Source organism: Podarcis filfolensis, assembly GCF_964270895.1.
Source record: "Podarcis filfolensis genome assembly, chromosome: 5".
NCBI classification, from domain to species: domain Eukaryota; kingdom Metazoa; phylum Chordata; class Lepidosauria; order Squamata; family Lacertidae; genus Podarcis; species Podarcis filfolensis.
In genome coordinates this window covers 55406690-55431853 of record NC_139608.1, presented here as the reverse complement: position 1 = coordinate 55431853, position 25164 = coordinate 55406690, and the positions used below count along the sequence as shown (strand labels likewise).

At 40.0% G+C, this 25164-nt stretch overlaps 1 protein-coding gene across 13 annotated transcripts in view; it reads left to right on the top strand.

The window, feature by feature from the left end:
- FAM53B (family with sequence similarity 53 member B) overlaps positions 1–25164 on the top strand; it is a 123315-nt gene that overhangs the window by 25964 nt on the left and 72187 nt on the right. For 7 of the 13 annotated variants that reach the window (XR_014548924.1, XR_014548925.1, XR_014548926.1 and 4 more), the window contains 2 exons: positions 11382–11594; positions 15123–15177. Coding sequence is in view for 8 of the 13 variants with exons in the window: in XM_083617036.1 (XP_083473162.1) it covers positions 15138–15177 (40 nt within the window). In the remaining 5 variants the exon portion in view is untranslated. Of the gene's footprint in view, positions 1–11381; positions 11627–15122; positions 15178–25164 lie in introns of all 13 variants that reach the window. The other 6 variants (XR_014548923.1, XR_014548927.1, XM_083617033.1 and 3 more) reach the window with 1 other exon arrangement.

Genomic DNA, 25164 nt, shown 5'->3' with positions numbered 1-25164 from the left:
ACTAATGAGTGTCACGGCTGAGAATGGATATAAATCTGCACCCCCCTGTTACTAGTCTGATGCTACACTGCACTGACTCTCACAGGCTTTGTATTTATAGGCATATGTGACAGTATAATATTCATGCATATTAGTTACAGTATACAAGTATGCACTGACAAATGAATACTCTTTGGATACTGTTCCTGCCCTTGGTTTCCAGTGCCAATTATTCTATACACTCTAAAGTCTGGATATTTATTAGATTTGCTCACATGTTCTGGAGCCTGTGCATCTTACATTAGCACCAACCTGCTCCCTTCAGCAGCCAGACCTTTTCAGCTTTCCTGCCTTCCTGGGATTTGTAGTCGAGGACACGGTTCTGTCTTTCAGAAGACAAGCCCTAGAGTTCTACATGTGTTTCATTCTTTTCAAAGGAGGCCTCTTCTAGCTCACTGTTCAGAATGTTGCTTGCTCTGTTTTAACGCTATCTCTGATTGGCTTTGGCAAATTTCACAACAGGAGATCTATAGATATGTAAATAAAAAGGAAGTAATTTTGCATAGAAACCCTGAGGCATGATGTACAATTTAGGTTGTAATCCTAGACATACCTACTGAGAAGCTATTCTTGTAGACTTAAATGATATACCCCAGGAAAGTGTACAGTATTCAGGATTGCAACTTTAGCCTCAGTATCCCCCTCAAACTAATGGACTTTTGTAGCCCAGGTTAGGGCCTTGGTAAAGTGTATTTATTGTGTGTGTGCACTTACACACACACACGGGTTCTGAGACCTGTTAATGTGTGCCCTCCCGCTTTTTTGTAAAGTAATTAGACATGCATCCCACAATGGGGCAAAGGGTCTCCAAAGAAGAGAGAGAAGAAACAAAATCAAAGGCATGGAAAAGATTGGGATGATTGGGAAGAGCTCTGCAAGTTTTTGCTACTTTTAAAGAACGGATTGTACATGTGCTCAAGCACTGGAGTACACAGCCAGTGATATATTAAAAAATGCAGGCATAGATAAGGAGTGTTGCATCACTAAGGGTGGTGAAATATACACAACAGCTGGGTAACGAAAGTACTCTATTGTGCTGAAAACTGATCATGAGCAAAAGCCCATGAGCAATGTGTCACTCTCATCCACATAATAAAATCCAGAGGAAGTTGGGAGTCTTCTCTGCTACTCTGCAAGTCTGAGGAACAGCAGAAAAAGCAGCTGCTCTGTGCTAGTGCGTATAAATATCTCATGACTGGCCAGTTAGGACTTGTTTTACTACAAAGCTGTTAGAACGGATCATTATTGCAATCTAGAGTCTTGAGGAAGTCTCCCTAAACCTTTGCTACCTTAGTGACTTGGAGGGTCCTGTGTTCGTAGAACTAGTACTCCTCAGACTGAATGCATTACAAGAAGAAGAAGAAGAAGAAGAAGAAGAAGAAGAAGAAGAAGAAGAAGAAGAAGAAGAGGAAATCAGTTTTCAACCATATTCATTGATCTGAAACCTATCCATTCCAGAAGGCAGTGTGTAGAATTCCCTAACCGCCCCACCCCCTGACCCAATGGTATAGTTGATGTTATTGCTTTTTTTCCTTGTTACTAGATTTGTTATTTTCCCCCTTCTTCCGTTTACTCATATCTTTATTTGTAGTGTTGGAGGACTGAAATTGATGACCTCTGTGCCCGAGTGGAGGGGAAATATTGCTTCTTTAGCAGCCTAGTTAGTGCTAGCTGCCAAAAGATTAATTTAGCCTGGAGAAGTGTCCTTGAAAAAGCAGCCATTTGAGTTAGAAGGCAGGCAACTTGCTCATCTCTCAGGGTCCTGCCAGATACCTGTTGTGCATTGGAGTGCTGCTCTTAATTTCAGTATCTGCCTGCGCACACACAGGTAGAGAGACCATTTGGATTTTTGTAAAGGAGCTTATTAGTTTATGCTATCCTAACAGTCTGCAGTAGATGCAATAAGAGCAGCATCAGCTTGCAGTGCAGTAGCTGTTGTGGTACCCTCACCTTTCCAGGACTCCATTCCCTCCACCCTTATTTTCACAAGTAGTATTGTGCAGTACAAGACCATGAGAATGAATGAGTTATTTGAAAGCACTTGGACAATCCAAGGATGCTATGTAGACCATCCTGATGCTGATCGTATAAGATGGCGTCCCTTTACCAACAATCAAAGAGTAAGGTCTGCTTTAGGAAATTGTTTCATCATTTGACTCCATTTAATTAATGAAACTAATGTAGTTCAAGGATAAAAATGTATTTGCTTTTTAAAGATGCATTCAGACACTCCAGTTTGCGTTGAATCACAATTCATATTGGGTTCATTTAATTGTTCTGCTTTATTTCTGATAAAATACACAGCTGAATTGATGTGGGATCACTTCCATGTTACTGAATAGTTGTGTGTGCTTATAGAAAGGGACTCGCCTCTTACTGTGATAGCATAGGAGATAAAAGTGGCTGCTGCTGTCCATGGAAATTACTGTGTGTGTGTGTGTGTGTGCGCGAATGCTAGAGTGTGATTTTAGAGACACTTAGTGAAAAGAAATTGTCATTGCTCTGCCTTATGAACCATGGAAGTGCATAGTAACATTCTGTTGTGAGAGATATTGTTCCAGGGAGCAGGTCTGTTATAACCCTGGTACTCTCTATTACAACTTCGTAAAGACCCAGTGTGGGATTTTTCATGAATATGGAAAAACAATTATTTGCTAAAAGTTTTCCATTTCCATGTATCGAGCACAGTTTATGGCTATTCCTTCCAGTGCTTGTGATAGCCATCTCTATGATACTCTTGCTGGTGGGAAGAATTAAATCGGCATACATGAGAGTTTGCATAAGGGTGAGCTTTAGGACATGTTACAGCTCCCTTCTATCTCAGGCCTTGGATCACAAATCATACCCTGGAAGCAAAGCTTTGAGAAATCAGTCTGTGAATGCAGCAAACTGCATTTATTTTATTTTATTTCTTTAATGTTAAAGCATTACTTCTATGATATGCTGGTGTTACACCCGTGTTTTTCACAGCAGATGTGTGAAGTACGAATGATGGATGCTGTTATTAAGCACCTGTCTGCAAATGGTGAGGAGTCATGGCTCAAACAGTCCATGAGTTCTCGAGGGTTAGTAGGTAGGTTTTGAAAACATACTTTGTGGCTTTAAACTGAAGCCTATACATTCAATTAACAAAGAAGCTACTGTTCTGTAAATCCATATTTGCATGTACACATTCATGCAGCCAAAGAATGTATGAATAGGTTCTTCAAAACAGAGCAGTGCCCTTTTACCATCTTGAATAAAATTATCTGTTTCTAGAGAAATTGCTTTGTTGCGTTTAGGGAACAACTTGGCATCATGTTGGGCTCTGGTCATATCAAGCCTCAGGAATGTTGCATGCATTGGAAAATATTAACTTCTGAAAGGAGATCTCAAATCACTTAGGGAAGCAAAGCCTTTGAATCCTCTTTATTTTATATTATTTATTTAAGTTTTGTTAATTTCTTAATTATAAAAATACACATAAGCATTACAAAACTAATACAGCATTTCAGAGACAATGAAATGCATTGTTAGTTTAAAATGCTTCCCATTAATAATCCACAGATTTTATTTCTTAATTTTTTTTAGGTATTTCTGACTTGTCCAAATGTATTGGTCATGTTTCAGTGTGAGTGAACAATTAAGAGTTCTAGGCTGACACAGTGTTAGAAACTGAGATATGAAAGCTAGGAGCTACATGGCACCTTAAACCTAGGTTATGGGTGCAACAATGGAATGTCTAGGCACACTTTTTTATAACAAGAATACAAAGCTGAAAATGAATGAACCGCAGCTAAAATATTATGTTTATTTTTCACATGGTCTAGTCCTTCCCCTGCCCACATCCTTAATATTCTTAAGAGGGTCTATTCTCCAGTCTTCAGAGACTAGCTGGAAGTGGGGAGGCAGAAAAAGGTCCTCCTTTCCTTCCACTCTGCAGTTTTAATCTGAAATCTTAGGCACAGTACTGCACCCAGAGCTCAGAAACTGCTAGCACTAATGAAATTCCCTGTTGGAAACTGCGCCTAGAACAATGGGAGTTTTGAACACTGCTGACATGGTAATACTCTGCCATTTTCCTTTTTATTAACATTCTGAAATACATTTGTCCATCTTTTTAATCCTCTTGGCTATTCTCAGTTTATGTGTCAATGTCTCTTGCTCAGTGCAATACTACAGATTTTTCTGTGCCCATAGTCCCTTGTGACCCCCTTCATCTATCTCCAAAACTGTGCTACTAGCTGCCGCTAGTAAGTGGCTGATCAGGGCCTCAGCATTTTGAGTTATATTATTATATTATTTATATTATTATATTATATTATTTTCAGAGAAAATGAGTTTGAATCCTCTTAATCACATAGTCATAAAACTCAACAGCCAGATATGCAATATCCTTTTCTTGAGAAGGTAAAATGAAGACACATTCAATAGAATTCCAGCTTAAGCTTTTAAAAACAAATCATATCGTTCCTTTTATTATACTCTTTCCACTTGGTTACATAGATTTGTCTTTGAGGGCATGCACATCGCAACAGGATGTCCTTTTCAAGAAGAAGTATTTTGCCTGTACTTGCAAAATCATTGTTGTAAAGTCTCTTGAGTTACTTGCAAAAGCATTAATCATTACCTTAGGGAAAATATAATTATCTGTGGAGAAATCATGTCTTGAGTCTAGGTAACTCTGACTTAACAGCTTGACTGCTGCTCAGTATTCCAGAGGAGAATAGTCTTGGCACCACGCTACTTATTTCCATGCTAGTTCAGTGCAGTTTAATGAATTGCTGTAGGTAGATCAAATGGTTCCTTTTTTTTAAAGGAGGAAAATGATTCATTCAACTCTGAACATGTTTATCTCCCCTTTAAGCTTTAATTTCTCTCACTGGAAAAAAAATGGTATTCAAAAGTACTCTGGAAGAGGTCATAGCTCTGTGCTAGAACACATGTTTTACATACAGAAGACAATCTTAAAACTTCCATGGAGGCAAAGAATTCAAACCCTTTTTCATTTTAGGTAGCAACACAGAGAGATGTTCCCTGCCTGAGATCTTGATGCGGTGCTTTCATAAAGTGCATACAATATTGGACTCAAGGGACCAGTTGTGACCCAGTATGTGGCGGCTTTGCTTAACTTCCGTTGTGTCATACCCAGTGAATCTGTAGTTGGCAACCTGCAGCAAATGCACATTTGGAATTGATAGGATTCAAGGACTGTGCGTGGTCACAATGCTAAGACAAAACAAGGTTCAGCAAATTATAGCCCGAACAAACCCAAGATCCATGAACCTTGGCTTCTTTGGAGACAAAACAACAACTGTGAACACTGGTGTGAACCTAAACCTAAAGCAGCCACTTCATTATTTGTTTCACCTGCTGGAGGAAGCGGGGAGCAAAGTGGGAGGGCTTGAGCTGTGTGCCCATAATTCATGCACAGACTAATTTGCTTAACCATGGTTTTTGGTTGAGCATTGCATGACCAATGAATGCCATGGGATATGAGTTATAGTTGAAAGGAGAGGAAGTGAAGAAGGCAGCATTTGCCCGTTTATCTTTTGTTTGGAAACACAGAAAAGCCCAAGAGTTGAAGCCATCTATAGCAAACTCCTCCCTGTGCCCCACTAAGTATGATTTGAGTCTTGAACTACTCATGATTTTTAATCTCAATACCTATAGTAAAGTGTATTCCTCATACACTTATTTCATTAATGATTAACAATGTAAGCAGAACTCTGCAAAGTACTTACAGTCCTACCGTTGTAAGAAAATAGGTCTCCACCCTTTTCAGAATGCAATTGCTTCTCAAAGTCCTGGTGCAAGCCAGCCACCGGGCACACCCAAGCGCTGCTGAAGACATCTAAATGTGCAGAAAATGGCCGACCTAGGTGGTAGCCTTAGTTAATTGTAAGTGCTATTTAATTTTAATTTTTAATTTTATTTTTTTTGATACAGTTTTCAATTCAGGTTCTGCTGTTTTTTATCAACTGGTAGAATAACTTGGAGAGTCAATAAAGCTGCTCCCTTTTACCTGGGCTATTATGTGACCACCCGAGGGGCAAATCAGAAATGGTGTCATGGCATGAGAAGGGCTGTACTGTGGCGGTCAGTATTTTTAAGTCAGAAAAAAGAGAAGAACCTCCCCTTCCTTATGCACTGGAAAGAGTGCCGCATTTCCTCTCATTTCTCCCTCTATCCTCATCATAACCCAGGATTGGCAGTATCTGTCCAGTATCTGTCCATCAGGTCAACTTGCTCACAGTCACTTGCCAGGTCTCCCTTTAGGTTGTGTTACTTGCAACTGATACATAATTCTCTTACTGTTCTGCTGGAGTGCTAACAAGTGATAGGTGATATGGAGTAGTGATATTTTCACAGACCCTATTTCCGCATTGCTGGCTGACAGTTTTGATGTCAAGGGACAAGCTTGCATGGCGCGACTGGGATCCTCTGGCTGGCAAGTTGAAAGCTCAGAAGAAGCAAGTGACTCAGGACTTTTCACTTGGTGATAAGATGTCATGGGAGAGGTCACTGGTCTGCTCACTCCAGTTTGTGCATGCTTCTGCTTTTGTAAGTTCACAAATGAAAAATCTAAGCATATTGGTCTGATGTCAAAGTTCAGGACTCTTTGGGGTCACTAACTTAGTAGCTTTAGCCTGCAGATATGAGAGCTAGAGAGAGGCTTCAGAGATGTCACTTTCTCATTGCCTCTGGCTAGCTGCAGAAGATCCTGGCCACCAAGTGTTTAGAACTGACATATCCAGATGTCAAATATTTGAAGATGTATGTGAAAGACCCATGACCTAGCATTGAAGCTGTACCTGATATTCAAAATAAAATTGTTAGCAGAGGAAAAAGTCAATCCAGTATAAAACTGACGCAAGTGAACAGCCAGGTCTTGTCTGTGTTTATCTTTTGCCCCACACTTTCCAAGCACAGGTCTGTGTCTGAGTAGGATGGCATTGCTCATTCTTCATTTTTTTAAAAAAATGTGTAGATACCTGTGAGATAACCTCAAGATTTAAGATTTTTTTGGTTCAAAATTGGGCACAGGAGACTTTTTTGAAAATTTTGATTTTCACACATAACTTTTTTTATGAAGAAAATCTGAGTCGTGAGAGCACATGGCACCAGGTGATTTGATGTGGAATGACCCTCTTTAAATCTGAATTGGAGCGCAGTTAATGGCTTCTTCTAATATTCGAAGTGACTCACATTCATCTGGGCCATCTCATAATTTATGCTTGAAAAACAGTTTCCAACTAAGCCTTGTGTTGCACATTGAGCTATTCCTGAAGACTGCTTGGAAGTTGCTGCAGTAGCAGAATCCGATGGCCTGGCTTCCTTCATGAATAGGTTGCATATCTGCCAACGTGGCATAAGCCCAAGGTGCTGGTGATCTCTCTTTTTAAAATAGCTTTATATAAACTGGTTGCATCAAACATTCAGCATCACCTTCTCCAATATGAACTTCCCTGTTGATCAGCTGGACTTAACTTTTCTGAGAAGACATGTATCAGATTGCCATGCTGGAAATTTAGTGTAGATTTTTTTGGCAGGCTTTCTAGACTTTTACTGGAAATTCGGGCATCCTTTCTTTGATGTGGTTTAGTATATGTTAGGACTGGTCTTTCCATCTTTTCTTAGCTAAGTCCACTATATACTAGAAAATGATAATCTTGAGTGCATTGGGCTTGTGGCAGTGAACCCTCTAGTTCTGATTCAGTTAGCTGGTGCGATAGCTCACAACGTTCAAACTCAGTAATTTGCCGGACAGTTCCTGTTAAGGAAAACCATCATTTTGGTGGGGGTTAAAACCTCACACAGATGGTTGAGGACTGGGAAGAGCCTGAACCATGGGGGTTTTATGCTGTAAAACCTGGCATCTTTAAAGGGCTACCAAAGACCAAGAAGCAGTTCAGGGGTGGCAAGGCTGATTTTCACAGACTGAATTCAGTGAGGCCATTATTTTGCTGCAGGCTTCCAGTAAATAAAATAAAAGTGCACTCCAGGGCATACAGGTTTTGCAGGAAGGCACTAATCCCCTCCTGGGTCTCAGTGCCTGCTTCAGCTGCTCTTGACAGTTTCAAACCACTCGACCAACTTGGTAGTACAGCTGTATGCAAATTTTCAAGTGACACAGGACTTTCATCCTTTGGGGTTTTGTGTGTGACTCAAAAGCTTGCCTAGTCCTAAATCAACAAAAGTTTATCTGTGTAGGAGTCACAAGAAGGTCTTAGTGAAGCAGAATGAAAAATATCTGCCATACTGAGACCTTTCTCCACTCTATATCTTGCAGAATGCTATAAGTACTGCTCCATTAAAATGTCACTTAATTGATAATGTTTTCTGCCTGATATAGAGCCCTGTATAATTCAAATGCTTACAAATTCCTGTACCTATATATTCATGTACTAAAGATGAGTAAAAATGAAATTGCATTAAATTATATGTATGATATCTTTCAAAAGACCAATTTTAGATGGGACAAGAGTACACTAGTTTTCCAGTTGTATGCAAGCCCTCAGTCGCTGCGCAGGGAGTGTTGGGCAGGAACGTATAATATATGAAAGGTATTGTTTTTTGCTGTAACTTTCTTTTATGTGGGACTGTATAGGTTTGTTTCCAACTTCGCCATTTATTATTTGTCCCACAGAATAAAACGCGCTGTTGTCTAAACCACTGAGCCTCTTGAGCTTGCTGATCAGAAGGTCGGTGGTTCGAGTCCGCTCAACAGGGTGAGCTCCCATTGCTCTGTCCAAGCTTCTGCCAACCTAGCAGTTTTAAAGCACACGAATGCAAGTAGATAAATAGGGAATATAAATGGCATTTCCATGCACTCTGGCTTTGTCATGGTGTTCTGTTGCTCCAGAAGCGGTTTAGTCCTGCTGGCCATATGACCCGGAAAGCTGCCTGTAGACAAATGCCAGCTCTCTTGGCCTGAAGCGAGATGAGTGCCGCACCCCATAGTTGCCTTTGACTGGACTTAACCATCCAGGGGTCCTTTACCTTTACCCACAGAATAAAAAACTTGCTCATAGTGCAATTCTTAGAAGCTTCCATTATGTCAAACAAGATTCAACCCAACATTGAGCTCAATCTCACAGTCCGGATTATGAAACACCACAGCCCCTTTTTCTCTACACACACAGCTCCCTTGGCTGGAATCTGTTGTTAAACAGATTTAAAACTGGTTTAAACAGTCTGCGCTACTGCAACAGTAGTATCTGAGAAGCAAAATGAGAAACTGAGTAAGAGTTGGTTGGGTAGCTTATGTTTTATACTAAAGAGTTCTCTGTTGCCGTAAATATAGCCACCTTGGCATAAACTTGTTTATATTTGGTGGCTGCAAGGCAGGTAGATGCTCAGACCAACAAACAAGCCCACCTTGCTCATGTCACATAATCCTGGGCAGCTAAAGCAGAAACACTGCCCTTTGTGCCCTTGGCTAAGCATATTTTTAGGATTCGAGTGTTTGTCTTGTTCGTCGCATCTTCTCTGCTTGTAGTTTTCATAATTCTCAGGAGGTCATTAGGTTCTTGAGAGATTAATGAGAAAGCTCCTAGCAAAGTGTACTTGAAGACAACCAGTATGACACACATAATATCAGACTCCGTTACACTTCCTTTTTCCAACTGTAAATCTTCAGAAAAATGTATCGATTTTCTTCCTTCCAAGGTTCTGCACTCTGGGTGAACTTAGTTCTGACAAAACAATAGTAGATAATTTTTCTTTACTAGCCAGCTGGCCTTTAAGTGTGCATTTTCAATGGCATCCACTTGCAAACTCAAATCCAAATAAACAAGAAATATGATTTGCAAGCTGATTTAGGGAATCAATATTGGCTCTTAGTCAGTTCTTATGCTTATCAGCATATTCTAAATCATTGACCTTACATCGAACTACTTGGTTTTAATTGCACATTAGGGGATAAATGTTTAGTGTCGTATGGCTCATTATTTTTCTCTCTCTCCTCTTTAGCATTGACAAAAAATGCAGCAAAATATTTGAACAGGATTATAGGGATTACTTTGGGAAATTATTGTATAATTAGATTCTTACTGCAGTTTGTTCATTTTTGCATGGTATGCATCTAGCTGTAGGCCTGCCAGAAGCAAAAAAACCAAAAACTTGTCTTGGCTATCTGACTCCCCTGTGGTTCCCACCACGTAGCTCATGTTAATATCTCCTCATTGTTTGTTTGAACTTTTATCTGAAATGTTTTGAAGGCTGCCCAGGGGTTCGAGTAAATAACGTTGGCCTATAGGCAAACAACTCTATGAATTATATAACATTTATTCAGCCTTTTTATTGAAACTTCATTCCACACAAATCTTCAACAGCATCAGGTCTAGATTAGCTATTTTTCTAAATATGCTACAGCAGCACAAGGCTTTCATTGAATCAACAGACCAGAAATCTCCCTGATACTAAGCTGTGTGTTGCTCATCCTATTCCCAAGAGTCAGCTGGTTTTTAAAAATTCCATAGGCAGCTGTACCTTTTGTTACATAAAGTAGGAGCAATGAACATATTCCCAGATGTGCGCATTTAGTCAACCAACATTGGCTCAGCATGATGAGCATATTTAAGCCATTATTTCTTTCCCATCATCCTCAATGTGTTAAGAGCAATGAAAACCAACTTTATGGGCAAATACGCCACATCAAGTTCAGAGTAGGACATAATAGTTCTAAATACAATCCTCACTTCTTTTTGCCTTGGGGTAAATTTGCTTCTGGTTCCTGATGAGTTGAAAAGTAGCTTTCAGGCTATACTTGGAGACGCAGACAGAAGCGTAGGCCTCTTTCCGTTTCATAGCCTGCAACAAATTCCTATTACTTGAGCTACTTGTGGCCCCTGTGGCGAGGGTGGCCATCCATTGTCTTGGAGCCAGAATTCTATAGCAAAAAATTACTTATGCAACAGAATATCTTTCCTTCGTAACTAGCTTGTTGCTTGAGAATCTGTAGCAAATGTGAGAATCTGAAATACAACATCAAATTAGCAGCTTGGAGGTAGTTTGGAGTCACAGAATTAGAATTTCCTCATCCTTGTTCCTTTGCCACTGACATTCTACTTTCTGGTTTTGCTAGCAGCAGATTGTCACCAGCCTACTGTAGGCCTTATCTGCTCACTATACTCTCCCCCCTGCACCTATGGAGTTCACATAGGAAGGAAAGAGCTTGCCTGTTCTTCTTGCAGGGATAGCTTCAGTATCTGGCCATCGTGTTGTGCTCTTGGGTATGTGGAAAGAGGCCAGATTTCCTCAGATTTGTTTTTTGGGAACAAGGAGAGCGTCACTTTTTGATACGATGATTTGCAAAAGCAACGTGACAAACTATCTTTCTTTTTTTCTTCTTTTTCCAGAGGTTGAAGACTTTGAAGCATTTTGTGTCAAGCCATCCAGTTTGCAAAACAGATGGGATTTGGTTCTACCAAACCTTTCTTCTGGGAAAATGCACTGAATCAGAGGCTGTGCCTAATATGGCTGGTTTTGACCTTTACCTCTACTGGAATGGACCCCAATGCATGACTTCGTTACCATGGTGATGATCTTAACTACAACTCTGGAAAACAAAGGTGCTGATTCTCTATCATGCAGGGCTGAGTTGGTAAGAGAGTTCATTTCACACCAACAGCTTAGTTTACTCTATCAGCCGTTTATATTCTTCAGATTCCAGGGCTATCTCCTTTGGGGTAAAACAAATGGGACTCTTTCCTTATAGCTCAATGTAATTATGCCAATGGGTGCACAAGAAGAACATACCTATTTGGTGCTGCATATGTTGAGTCTTGTGTTTTAAAGGACAATGTTGGCTTACCTGCGCATTAGCTGTGCATAAGGGGCTTTGGTCTGGGAGTTGTGCAAGAGTAGGTACTGAGGACTTATTTTAATTGAGTCACTTGGTTTATGAAATGTCACATGGGTAAGCTCTTCTGGCCTGCTTAGCATCACATTTAAATTTGACAGTATTCCCAGAGATGTTCATGATATGACTGCATTCAGAATTAACAGTTACCTGTTGAAACAACAGTTGTTGTTAATTTCATTTCTATACTATAGGAATAAGAATGAGAATTTATTATTTATACCCAGCCCATCTGGCTGGGTTTCCCCAGCCATTCTGGGTGGCTTCCAACAGAACACTAAAATACAATAACCTATTAAACATTAAAAGCTTCCCTAAATAGGGCTGCCTTCAGATGTCTTCTAAAAGTTTGGTAGTTATTTTTCTCTTTGACATCTACCGAGAAGCCCCTCTGCCTGGTTCCCTGTAACTTGGCTTCTCGTAGCGAGGGAACTGCTAGAAGGCCCTCGGCGCTGGACCATCATGGTGTCTTCCAGAATGCTGGCAGTGTTTATAATAATGCAAACAGAATTATGATGTGTCTTTCCCAAACTGTTCTGACTATAGAATTGTGGCTTTAGTGCCAATTTTGACTTTTCTTGGCATTTTGTAAACCATTTGCTTAATACAGTGGTACTTCGGGCTACAGACGCTTCAGGTTACAGATTCCGCTAACCCAGAAATAGTACCTCGGGTTAAGAACTTTGCTTCAGGATGAGAACAGAAATCATGCTCTGGCGGCGCAGTGGCAGCAGGAGGCCCCATTAGCTAAAGTGGTGCTTCAGTTAAGAACAGTTTCAGGTTAAGAACGGACCTCCGGAATGAATTAAGTACTTAACCAGTGGTATCACTGTATTCTGGTTAATCATTGTCCCAGAATTGGTTACTAGTGCAGATAATCTCATAAGAATTGGAGCAAAGCACACTTGGATCAAAATAACTCCATCTTTCCATTCACAAAGGAAGGTTTTAGGAAGAGCAGAAATAGAGAAATTAAACTTTTTGCTTGTCCTAAGAAAAACAATTGTGGTTACAGATAATTTACTCCTTCCTTCCTAGTTTACTATAAGACCCAACCCTTGTGAAATGGCAATTACAGTTAAAATGAAGAGAAATGTAGTTTCAAAAAAAATTCTTCCTACTTACTCTCCCCCCCTTGGATCTAAAACCAGCCTTCTAAATAATAATTTTATATTTGGATGGTGGTAGTCAACTAAATCCTACTCAAAGTTGACCTATTGAAACTAAGGAACCTAACTTAGTCATGTCCATTTAATTCAAAGGGACTATTCTTGTTAGGACTAGCAAATACCACCCATTCTGCCAAAATACTCTTTCTTCACACATCTAAATGTTATAAATACAATTCTACAAAGGCAAAACGCACACATTGTAAACATAAGGAATAATATATGTAAGTGAATAGATATGAGGGATTCATACATTTATGTGTATAAAAAGGCTTTCTTATTTAGATGTAATCAATAATACTGTAGCTTAATTTAACAGCTATCTATTGAGCTTTTTTTAAAAAAAGTGATCAAATGTTCAAGACAACACCATCCCAGTGACATTCTCCCTTCTTTTGTATGCCATTATAGTTTCATACTTAACTTTATAGATGTAGTTGAACTTGATAAATATAAATGTGTAAGTGTCATTTGTAGCAGGTTGTTTCAGAAAGTTGGGAGAATGGGGAAAGTTTTAATAGGAAATATTTTACCAGTACATAGCTTAATAGGCATGTGCAGGAGAGGCATTGAATTAAATCCAAGAGGGAAAGGAAGGTAATAGGCTTTGTTTTGACATTTGGTAAATGGCACCATTTGCCCCGCTTTAAGGTGATATTATTTGTTATCTTTCTGATATCAACCACCGTTAGCAATCCCTAACCCCATCTCAGGCCTATTTGCATGCCTAGCAATCAATGTACTGCTTGATAATGGATGAAGTAACGGCTGCTATGCTTAACAGGCCTGGAAAGAAAGTGCCAAGAATTAATGTGGTTGTACAGAGGAGAGGAACAATGATCACAACTGAGTAGCAGTGCAGGTCAGAGACAAATGTGAGCGTCCCAAAAGATGGAAAGAAAAAGAAGCAGGAGAAGAAAGAAAGAAAGAAAGAAAGAAAGAAAGAAAGAAAGAAGGAAGGAAAAGTTGGACAGGGGAAATGAAGGCAAACCAGCTGAGGAGGGAGTTGGGATGGCATTGCTCATTCGCTAAGCTACAACTCCTCTTATTATCACATTTCAACACATGCTCCAGCATGTGTTTAAAATCTTGCACTCCAGAACTCTGGTAGTTGATAGTAGAAATTATTCCTGAGTAGGACTGGACTGAGTTCAGCCCTTTGTGTAAGTGTGCACAGGGTTGCAGCCTAAGTATTAGAATGTGTAAGACTCCATACAAAGAAAAAAAGCAAAAGTTATTGCTGAACAGTGAAGGGGGTCTGCTGGGTGTGTGTGTGTCCCATTGCACTAGTGGTAATCCATGTGGGCGTGCAGATATTTTGCTGAATACCACCTTAAATAATTCTCTTTTTGCAAAGCAAGATTGGTCTGCTAGGGGAAAAAATAGAAAAGCAGAACAGAGATCAAGTACTTTGAATTTCATGGACATTACTAACGTGTTGTGTTATTGGATACCAAACTGCAATTTGTTTCTGCTGTTCTTTTTCTTCTTCTTTGAGTCATGAGGTGATGATATTGACAAAGGAGAACACTTTTAAAAGGAAGACTTTAAACAATATCTGAGAAATTGCTGAAATTGTTTGTCTTCTAATAATATTATTAACTTTTGCCCCATTAAAAACAAGAGAAATTCTGTGAAAGCAAACTGGAGATGTTTCAGTAGTGGAGATCACTGCTTAGTTTGCATGTTCCACCATTCTTACTTTTCTAATCCTGAAGAGAAATTTGAAAGAACAATTCAAAACTTCAGCTGAGTCTTTGATCTTGGATTAGAACATTCACAAAATAGTAACCTGACCCCATTCTTTGGTTTAGCCTTCCATTCAGTTTTGAAAAACTGTTAGAAGGAAGACTTACGAAGAAAAGCTGCAAAAGAGCAATACCGGCACACCATCCTTTTTAAGCTTGCTGCCCTTTTGCTTAATTTGTACATTTGACTCAGTCTACACCTTTTCACTGATTGTGCTCTTGGCATTACTCATTCCTTGAATGGCATTTGGACATGACCCTGTACTGTATTTCAGCATAATTCTTAAAACCTCAGTGAATAGCTTTTCTGGTTGTTTTCAGCACACTCCAAAGAAGATGAGTCAAGGACCCACTCTCTTTTCTTGTGGAATTATGGGTGAGTAAGGAGAAAGCCTCTAATTTTTTATTGCACGTTATAATGCTGGTGGGAAATGCAACAGGGCTCTCGGAGCTAGGGATGGGGGAATCTGTCATTTTCAGTAATATATGCATTTTTATGCATATTTTACCATAGGATGTGCATTTTTGTACACATTATTTGGCTGGAGAAATTTAATTCAGTTTGCTTTTAAAGGCAAATCTAACTAATCTGCACTTTCAAAAGCAATACACGAACCGAAACACATTAATCTTTCAGAATTTTCACTTCTCCAAATTTTGCTACGTGGTTCTCCCTCATTCCTACTTGGAGCTGATTCAGTGTTTTGTTACGAGCAAAAACTGTGGGTTTTTTTTGCAAGCTGAGAAATCCATTTCCTAATTTCTCATGCGCTTTTCTTTAAATTCCATATGGCTGGCAGTTGATCTGCTTTATGTTACACTATATAGCGCTCAGCTGATGAGCTCTGTGTGTGCCCTGCATGTCAAAACTCCAGGTGACCTCAGTCTCATCTCAAATATTGTAGAAGTTAGTAAATCACCCATCTTCACTCCGGTCTAAACCAGATGTACTTAACTGAGACAACTGACTAGGATTCCAGATTCCAAGCAAAGCATTCTAGTGTCTTGAAAAATCAGCTCAATGACACATCTGGTATATTCAAACTTTACGTTTAGTGATGCTTGATAATCAAGTTCCATTTATTCACAGGTATGAACTAAAATTTGCCTGCTTGCTCCAAACCTGGGTTTTGCATTGCTGAGTATTTCAATCTTATTTTGAATCTCACTTATTTTAACAGTAATACATAAAAGTGAAGTGATACATTCATTCCTAGTCTGTGTAGTGTTTAAGAGAAAGTGTAGTGTAATGTTTAAAACTTCACAGTATAGTATTTTAAAAAGAAGCAATAATAATTGGGCAATCACTATTTAATTGGTATTCTTGTGCTGCAGTCAACAAAAGTTCATACTGTACTGGCACACAAGCTGCCATCCGTGTGTGTGTGTGTGTGTGTGTGTGTGTGTGTGTGTTATACACCCTTATGATGTTTGAGGTTTGGCTGGATGTTCTTGGAGGCCTGGCAGTTCTGAAAGATGTAGTACTGCATTGTGTTCATTAGTTTCTTATATGACTGGGCAATGACCTCCAGACCCAATTAAAACTTTAGGCCCAACTATTCTATAACAAAAGCTGGTACTTTACAAACAAAGAATCTGTTCCCACCATTCACAGGCATTACCCTCATTAGTATTAATGGGAGCTGAGCAACTGTATTGGGAGAGACATTTCTCAAGCTTCCAGACAGGAAAGTCATCTGAGATGAGAGTGAGGGGGAAATACAAAGTGTTTTTGAATTATTATGATTCTTTTGCCTCAGATGGAAGGTGCAGGCTTCAAAGTAAAAAAATAAAGTGACAGAAACAGTCTATTCTATTTATGTTTTATGTGAAGAATCAAACAAGAAACAAATAATACCAAATCAATTAGCCAAACAATATATAGAAGTCTAAGAAGCTTGTTTATGACTACTTTTCTATAAAACTTTTCCCGTTCAAGCTACACTGATATGGTCTTTATTTGCTAAAGTGTCCTGTTTCCAAGGGAACCTAATCTTACCTTGCTGACCATAGCATCCCCTGTGCAATTTTCTTTGCCAGTTCCAGTGAAAAAGAGAAAATCCCATTGGCATTATTTTTGTTTTGCTTTGTAATGTTCGTCATCTCTTCCAATGCCTTCTTCCTTGGCCCAGATTAACCAACCATTGTTGAAACTTGCCCAGATAGGTTCAGTGCTGACAACCACAATGAATTTCCAACTGCCAAGCTGTTTCTGATTATATAGTTTTGTTCCTACTTGTTCAAAGGGTCAAGACAAATGCATCGTTACATATTTGGATTTGGATTAGAGCCAGTGGGAAGTCAAGAAATACACTGCCACATGGGACATCTGGGGACTGGAGAGAGAGACCACGCTTGGCTGGCTTTCTAGTCTCCTCAGTCTGAACAGGCAGTGTCAGCAGCCAGCCAGCAGTAAATCACACTATACAAGTTAGAGTTAACTCCTTATTAGCAAAAACATGTTCTGCACAGGAGTGTCAGGCCTAATGAGCACAGCAAGTCATCTCAGGTAGGTCTTGCCCCCAGGAAGCAGTTGCTGAGACTGAACGTTTCCACCTCCCCACAGCTGCCAAAGTTCCCTCCTATCCAGGGTATTTTCCAAGCAATCAGAGACTGTGTCTGTGCATTGCCCTTTTCATGTCCCTTCTGGTTCTGGGAGACAATGGAGGAGGCGAGCTTGTTGCAGCAGGAGGGGAAGGCACCATGACTCTTTACCAACCTGACTCATCTCTGCCTCTTGGCCTCTCTCCTCCCACCCTCCTGCTTCAGCTTCTGGGCGTCTTTCTGCCACTGTCCTTCCCAGCTCACTAAGCCTTGTGACCACCTCAGCTTCCAACACCTCCTCTTCCGAGTCTTCTCCCTCTGATCACTCATCATTGTCCCACCACCACTCCCCAGGTTTTGAGCCTTCTTCCCTTGGGGGGTTCCCTAGCTGGTTCCTCCCACCATTCATCTGTGCCCAACCAGTCTAATAGAGGCAGGATGTTGCGAGAACTAATTGTCTATTTGGATTTCAGCAGAGACGGGGTGGGGGGAGAGATATAGATAAAGCTGGCATATCCATAGAAGATGCAACAATGACCTTGAGAAGCTGTTGTGCAAGTCTAGCATTGGAATGATAACAGGATAAGTTCTGTGACAGGCCATCTTTGCCCAGAGCATGGACTGAGGCAAATGGGAAAGGGTGGCTTATATCTACTGCTTTATAAGTCATGGGAAAACTTTTCTTTTGGCCCTGCCAGTTATGTCAACTTGCTTTAAAGAGAAGGCTAGGCAAACCAGACACTTTTGTAGAACCTCTTTAGCACTATACAGCACAAAGCCTGAGGAGGGATTTTGAGTGTAGTCGACCAAACACGCTTAGAATTCTTTAGACATACGAGATGAATACACGAAAATCTGAAGTGGAACTGTATGGATGTTGGGTGTGTGTTTGTATATGGGCCCCCTCTCCATTTTAAGCCCACAATGCATTCGCCCCACATATAAATAGGACTTTGGTCTCAAGTATGCTGATGCCATATCTTCCAATATTCTTATTATGTTCTCATGTTCCCTATTAAAAAAAACATTGATAAATCTATGAAAACTTAACACATTTGAGTTTGATTGAAATATTTAAGATTTTTTTTGCCATTTTTTGAATAAAAAAATTAGCATGCTTTGGACTTTTTGCAGCTATTTTAGTTGCTTTTAGGCTTTATAACCCTAACCAAGTTATTGACATTCATTTAATATTGTGTTTCTATTAGAGTACTATCATTAGCTTTCTTAGGCTTTCAGTTTGTCTGAAAAGGGGCTGTTTCCCCTTTCAGGCTTTGTTTTATTTCAATCCTTCTGTCACTTTCACACTAGCATTGCTTGATGACAATTACTGAAGCATGTCCCTTAAAAAAGTGGTGGAAACAACTTTTTATCAGCTTTATTTGGAGAAAATGTGTGTGTATATTTCCTAGTAGCATTCATTGGCAATCTCTCTCTCTCTCTCTCTCTCTCTCTCTCTCTCTCTCTCTCTCTCTCTCACACACACACACACACATTTATCATAACACAGTTATATTTGGAGAAAAAGTATCTGTATACATATTGCTCATTCGTATTAATTTGCTGTCTCTCCATCATCACAACACTGTGCCATGGAAAGGTTTTGCTAAGGAGAAAACCAGTTTTGTAGGGGGAAACAATAAAAAAAAATTAATTCCTGCTTAATCATATGCATTTTTACTCCATTGTATGTGCTGCTAAGCTCAATGGAGCTTGCTCTCAAGTAAACAGGCAGAGGGTTTCAGCCTTTTCTGGTGAATAGTTAATGTAGATATCTGGAAAGGCCTCAGATACCACTTGATACACTATTAAAAAACATCAATCTTCATCAAATATTTGTCAAGTCACAGTGCCCTACATCATTTTTTACCCTTTTCTTAAAGGGCAAGAATCCTCTGAGTTTTAAAAATGTTGAAATTGGTATAATTACCGCCAAGAGAAGAGTGTAAAAGAATACTGTTCCAGATTTTTGTTTTGCAGGAAAAAGCATAGAAGATGAAAAACGTATTGCTATAAATTCAGCCTTGAGCAAGAACAATTTTGTATGCCTTGCTTGAGTAGCCCTTGAATCATGTGCAAATAAATCGTTGCTGTTATGGAACAGAATATTTCTTTTATCCTCCCAGACAGCCAATATTATATTTCTCCAGTCAAAAGGGATACAAATGTAGTGGGTGGGAGGGTCACAAAGAGAAGCTGGTTCAACATAATGTTTAGGCAGTGAAACTATGGGTTTTTTGCTTTTAAAAAATATGTTCTGTAGCCAAAGGAGGAATTGAAGCAAATATTTAATGCAATGCTGCACCCTAATTCCTTTCTTAGAGATTAAAAGGAAAATATTGGCTGCTGTTCTCAAGCTGCCTTTCCCAGAGTTGGTCCATTCATGTCAGTAGTGGAATTTGGCTAGCTTTAGGATTTTGTATTGCGAATGTTCAGTATTAATAGTGGTAAAAAAAGGCCTTCCTTCATGAATTTATTCTGTTGTTTTACTAAAGGAGCATTGGTAACTTGGGGGCAACCTGATGCTCAGAGTTATGACGCACAATTCTTAAGGAAGAGTCCCTATAAAGGCAGCATCTATTTCTGAGGTTTGACAGCTAGGTGGGAGAGTTTGCTGAACTCCTGTGGGGTTTAATGTTTTGGAGCTTTTGGCTCCCATCTTATCCGTACACTAGGGGTTGAAGCACTGAACATATTCTGCTGTATATATCCAGACACTGGCGTGTGCCCTGAATATACCTAAAGCAAATGCAGAGCTTTTACAAACAGCATTGAGGGTGTTGACTAGTTTCTTAAAGTAGCTGGCATGTTCCTTAAAGTTCCTGGCATGGCAGGAACTCATTTTGTTGAAAAGAGATGCAAAAGCCACGTGCCCAAGAGAAAGATATACAGTGGTACCTAGGGTTACAGATGCTTCAGGTTACAGGCGCTTCAGGTTACAGACTCCGCTAACCCAGAAATAGTACCTTGGGTTAAGAACTTTGCTTCAGGATGAGAACACAAATCGTGCTCTGGCGGCGAGGCGGCAGTGGGAGGCCCCATTAGCTAAACTGGTACCTCAGGTTAAGAACAGTTTCAGGTTAAGAATGGACCTCCAGAACGAATTAAGTTCTTAACCCGAGGTACCACTGTAATAATCTTTAACTTCAGTTAGAACTGGGCCAAAACAGAAGCCCGTCTTCTGTGGTATCTGCTACTTTTCTCATAGACAATGTAACTGGTAATGTTCATTGATCTCCTCTCAGTTCTGCCTCAAATACACTAGATCTACAGTCAACATGGCCAAAGGGATTTTGATGTCTGCCTGAGATGCTAAATCCAAGCAATGCCTCCAGCTGTGATGGTAAAAATAAAACAAAGCCAAATATTTGACAATTTTCTGCTGTAATGGCAGAATTTGGATGCATCTCCCACTTCTTATAGGTCAGACACGTGCTTTATTAGGAAACCAGTAGAATTGGCAGGCACTGTTTCAACAAACATGTAACAGTTTAAGGATCAAAATATAAAATTGTTATAGAGCCAGTTTGAGGGAAGTTTCATTCACTCCTCATTTTCAGCGTGTGTGTCTAGTGACAGCTGATGGGGAGCACAGACACAGCTTTTAGCCCTTCACGTTACAGTTTATTTTTCTGGGTTATACCTTGAACCCTTTACAATATGGAAGTATAAGCATTTGATCTTTCTTAGCTCCTTCTTTATTAAACGAAGCAGTAAGAGCAGTTCAGCAATGGAACCAATTTCCTAGAATTGGTGTTCTGTCCCTTGCTGTGGTCTTCAAGCAGAAGGCAGACAACCATATCTTGGGGATTCTCTATATTTCCTGCATCGAGCAGTGGAACTGAAAATCCCCTTCCAACTCTTTTTTTTTTTTGATGCAGCCAGCAAGCACAGTAGTTTAGCATTTTCTTAAGCAAGAGCTAAAGGTAAAAATGGTTGCTCCCAACCTTTTTGTTTATTGAAAACCCTGTTTAATTTGGAATTAGTCATTGAGAATTTCACTTCAACAGCTTTGCCTCAGGTTTGGTGGGCATGATTCAATAAACATCAGTAACTGGGCAAAATATTTGCTTACTACTTAAAGCTATTTGAACTACCTTTAATGAGACTGTATTAAGGCACACACATAATTTTGCTGCCATTATGTCCTCCCTCTTTTTTGCCTTTGTGAAAAGGAACTTTCTGTGTTGTACTGATTTTTAAAAGCTTTATAAAAGAGAGAGAGAGAGAGAGAGAGAGAGAGAGAGAGAGAGAGAGATGAAAAATAATGCTGGATGCAAAATTCAGAAATATAATAAAAGGAAATCTACACTGATTTGATTTTGGCATCATTGTTTTAAAATATAAATAGCATCATTTGTTACAAGAGCTACGTGACTTGTGCTGGAGCTATCTTAATAGATAGTTAGGAATAAGGACATTTTGCTGCACTCTTCCTTCCAAAATGGATCATCTAATTTTCCACTTGGGAGGTGCTGAGTACAAAAGTAGCAATGGGAGATGGATAGTTTGCTAGAATGCTGGAGAGGAATCCGTGTCCTTTGTTGTACTGCTGGTTTTGCTCCAACCAGGGGTGGCGGGCTCTACTATATCATTTGCACCACCTGCCGCACCAGCCTCTGGGGGACCTGTGGCCTTTCAGATGTGCCTCTACAGTATAAGATGGAGCTCCAACTCCCATCAGTCACAGACAGCATGGCCAATAGTTGGGGATGGTGGGAATTGTAGTCTGGGCCGAACTCAGGGTGTTACTATTGCTGTATAAAGCTCTGAACCACTTTGGGACAGTTTACTTGAAGGATTGCCTCAACCCCTATGCACCCATTTGACCATTTGGATCTGTGGAACTGGCACTTCTTCAAGTTCCACGTAATGTGTGTTCTGCACTTGCAAGAAATTGGTCCTTTAGTGTGGCAGCACCTATATTTCAGAAGTTCCTGCCCACTTATATTAGGCAGGTGCCTCCACTGTCTTGTTTTTGCCTCCTGCTAATCCGCTTTTTTTCTTTCAGCAAGCCTACCCAGACACGGAACTTTAGCATGCAATTTTGACAAGTGTTTTAGAATTACTGATTCTATTTTCTGTTTTTTATATATATATATCTATGCAGCTAGTTTTGAACGCTTGTTTCTTAGTGGCATTTTAAATGAATATTTTATGCTGTCCATTGTAAGCAGCTCGGAGGTCTTTTGTCAAACTTTCATTTATTGTAATTGGACATTAGTTAAATAAAATATAACTAAATAGGGCAGCAACGTACCAAGGGCCACAGGTGTGCCTCCTGTGATCTATAACACCAGCAACAGATGGTGAGGGAAGGGGCTTTCTTCCTGTTATGCCTAAGTGGGTTGTGGGCTGCTTCTCTCTTCTGGCATTGCTGTGGGGAAGTGGGGATAAATGTTTGCTGGTTTGTTTGCAAGAGAATAGTGGGGCTTGGTGATAAATGTTCCATGTCCTCACACCAGCTTAGGTGTAGGGGAATTCCTGTTAAATGTGACCATTGTGGTCGTCTCTGAGGCAACCTTTCTGAGGTGAAGTGGGCTGTGGTGCTCTTAGGAAACGAAGGGTGTGAGATGGAGGCTACAGTTAGGAGTCCACACCTTACATAAATCCCTATAAGAGTTCTGAAGAAACAAAAAGGAACTCTGAGGCTCCCGAATCAGGATTTCAAGCTCTTCAATCTGTCAACGTTGTTTCCAGACTTGTATGCCTCACCTCTTCCTGTTGCCAAGTGTCCGCATAAAACAGATTATCTAAATGACTAATTGCTACGTACGTATAACAGGAAATAATTTGAGTGAAGCTCTTAATCCATTCCTGTTGACTACACTTTGCTCTTTCGGCTAATTAATCTATAGAAAATAGTTAACCCCCTACCCCATTTTGCATCAACAGTACTACTCTCCCTGAAGATTGTGTGATAGGGGACCCTTGCATTTTGCATTGGCTGGTAAGCTAGCTCTGATGTGAAATCTTAATGTGTCATCTGCAGGACTGAATGGGGGATGCTTGCCTGTTTTTTTGACAGAAGCAGACGTGTATGTGTGTGGGAGCAACCACACCCTGACTCTGCCGTCTCTAGTCTCTCCTCAGCCCTTTCTTAATCTTGATGTTTGTTCAAGTGGTGCCAAGTACAGGTTATCCAGTCTCCTCAGGGAATAGCTGCGGAGGTCTGATGAGCAAAGCAGATTTTCAGATGAGTGATTCCTTATCGGGCAGAGGTGCCAGTTTCTGGCCTTGATCTTTCTTAGGCCTGTTGTCTTTTTTCACACACAAACACACACGGAAAGCACTTGAAGGCACTTTCTTTGTCCCAGGTATGCATAGTGAAGTTGCACAGTCATTTTGGACATGGAAAAGGGCATTTTCCTATCATTCCAAAATCAGCTAAATAATGCCACAAACGTCAATTCAAAGCAAATGTTTTCCAGGACGTGATCTGGCCATGCTGGGGCATGTTTGGAAAACATCACCGCAAAGAATTACAGGAAATGTCACCTCTGTCCAGAATGATTTTGGACTCTCAGTTTCTTAGGGAACATGGAAAAATAACTTCGGTACCTTTTGTGTTACCAAGGACAACTTGGCAACCAAGCGTGGCATGACTGGTAGATCCAGGCCAATTTACCCATATACTTTTTTCAGTTTTACATCAGTGAAGGAAGGTTTAGCACCTGTATTTCTAAAGACCATGTGTGTGTTGGAGCAGGAGATAGAGTGGGGAAAAGACTCAAACCATCTTGCTTTTATGGGAACTTTGTGCACAAGGATTTCAGGCACACAGTGATGTTGCTAATTCATTCTGATCTCAGCAATGTTCTGTTTATTTATTTCGTATTTATTAGGAGTATTAGAGGGAAAGAGCAGAGGAAAGGCTTGTCCTATCCCATAGGCTCTAGAATTAAAAACAGAAAATACCAGTGAGACCTGCAACAAAATATTGCAGCATGTTTCAGTATGTTTTTGATTGTGTATCTGTGTGCACGCACACAAAGATGCTTCTAAACCTCAGGCTTCACCTGAATAGGTTGGTTCCTCCCTCTTGTTTTGGCTCTTCAGCACAGTGGCACCGAGTTCATTTTTAGATGAAGCAATGCCATACCATCTAAAACAAATAAGTGGATTGTCGGGAGGAGAGGAATGCATGGACTTATTTCCTTAAGAAAAAAAAACCTTTTAATTTTGGGGAAAGGCTTTTTTAGCTTTTAAGATTAAGAAACAAAGAAGGCTTTGGAGAAAATATTAACCTGTTCATCATGGAGCAAAATGTTGGGTCCAGTATGCATGTGTGTAAGCCACAGACCTTGCTGTGATGTGTTATTCTGATGAGGCACACTTTGTGCTGTCATTTCATCCCCCCCCCCCAACCTAGATGCTTTATCTTTGAAAATCTTTGTGTGTATGTGTTGGGTGCAGCAGGAAAGCACGAGTGGTTTCTGTGTCATCGCTGCCAGCTAATTACTGCCATTAAACTCATTCTACAATGAGAAGCCACATATTTCATAAATGGAGTGTGCAATGGAAAGTACAAACTGCTGGTTTCCTAACACTCTTGGCGTACCAGGCAAATAGTACACAAGGAAGTAAATTAAATGCAGGTGCAAGAGATCATGATAAAATATTGGCAAAGAAAACACCACTGTGTGATCCAAACCATTTGTATGCCCAAACCCCACCCAAACTTCAAAATATCACAAAGCCTATAAAGATGCTGAGTTGCTGCAGTATGTTGTTTTATATATTTTATGTCACAGAAAAAGATCATAGACATATTTCCCCCATTTATTTGGTAACTTATGTTTTTATGCTCTAGCAGTAT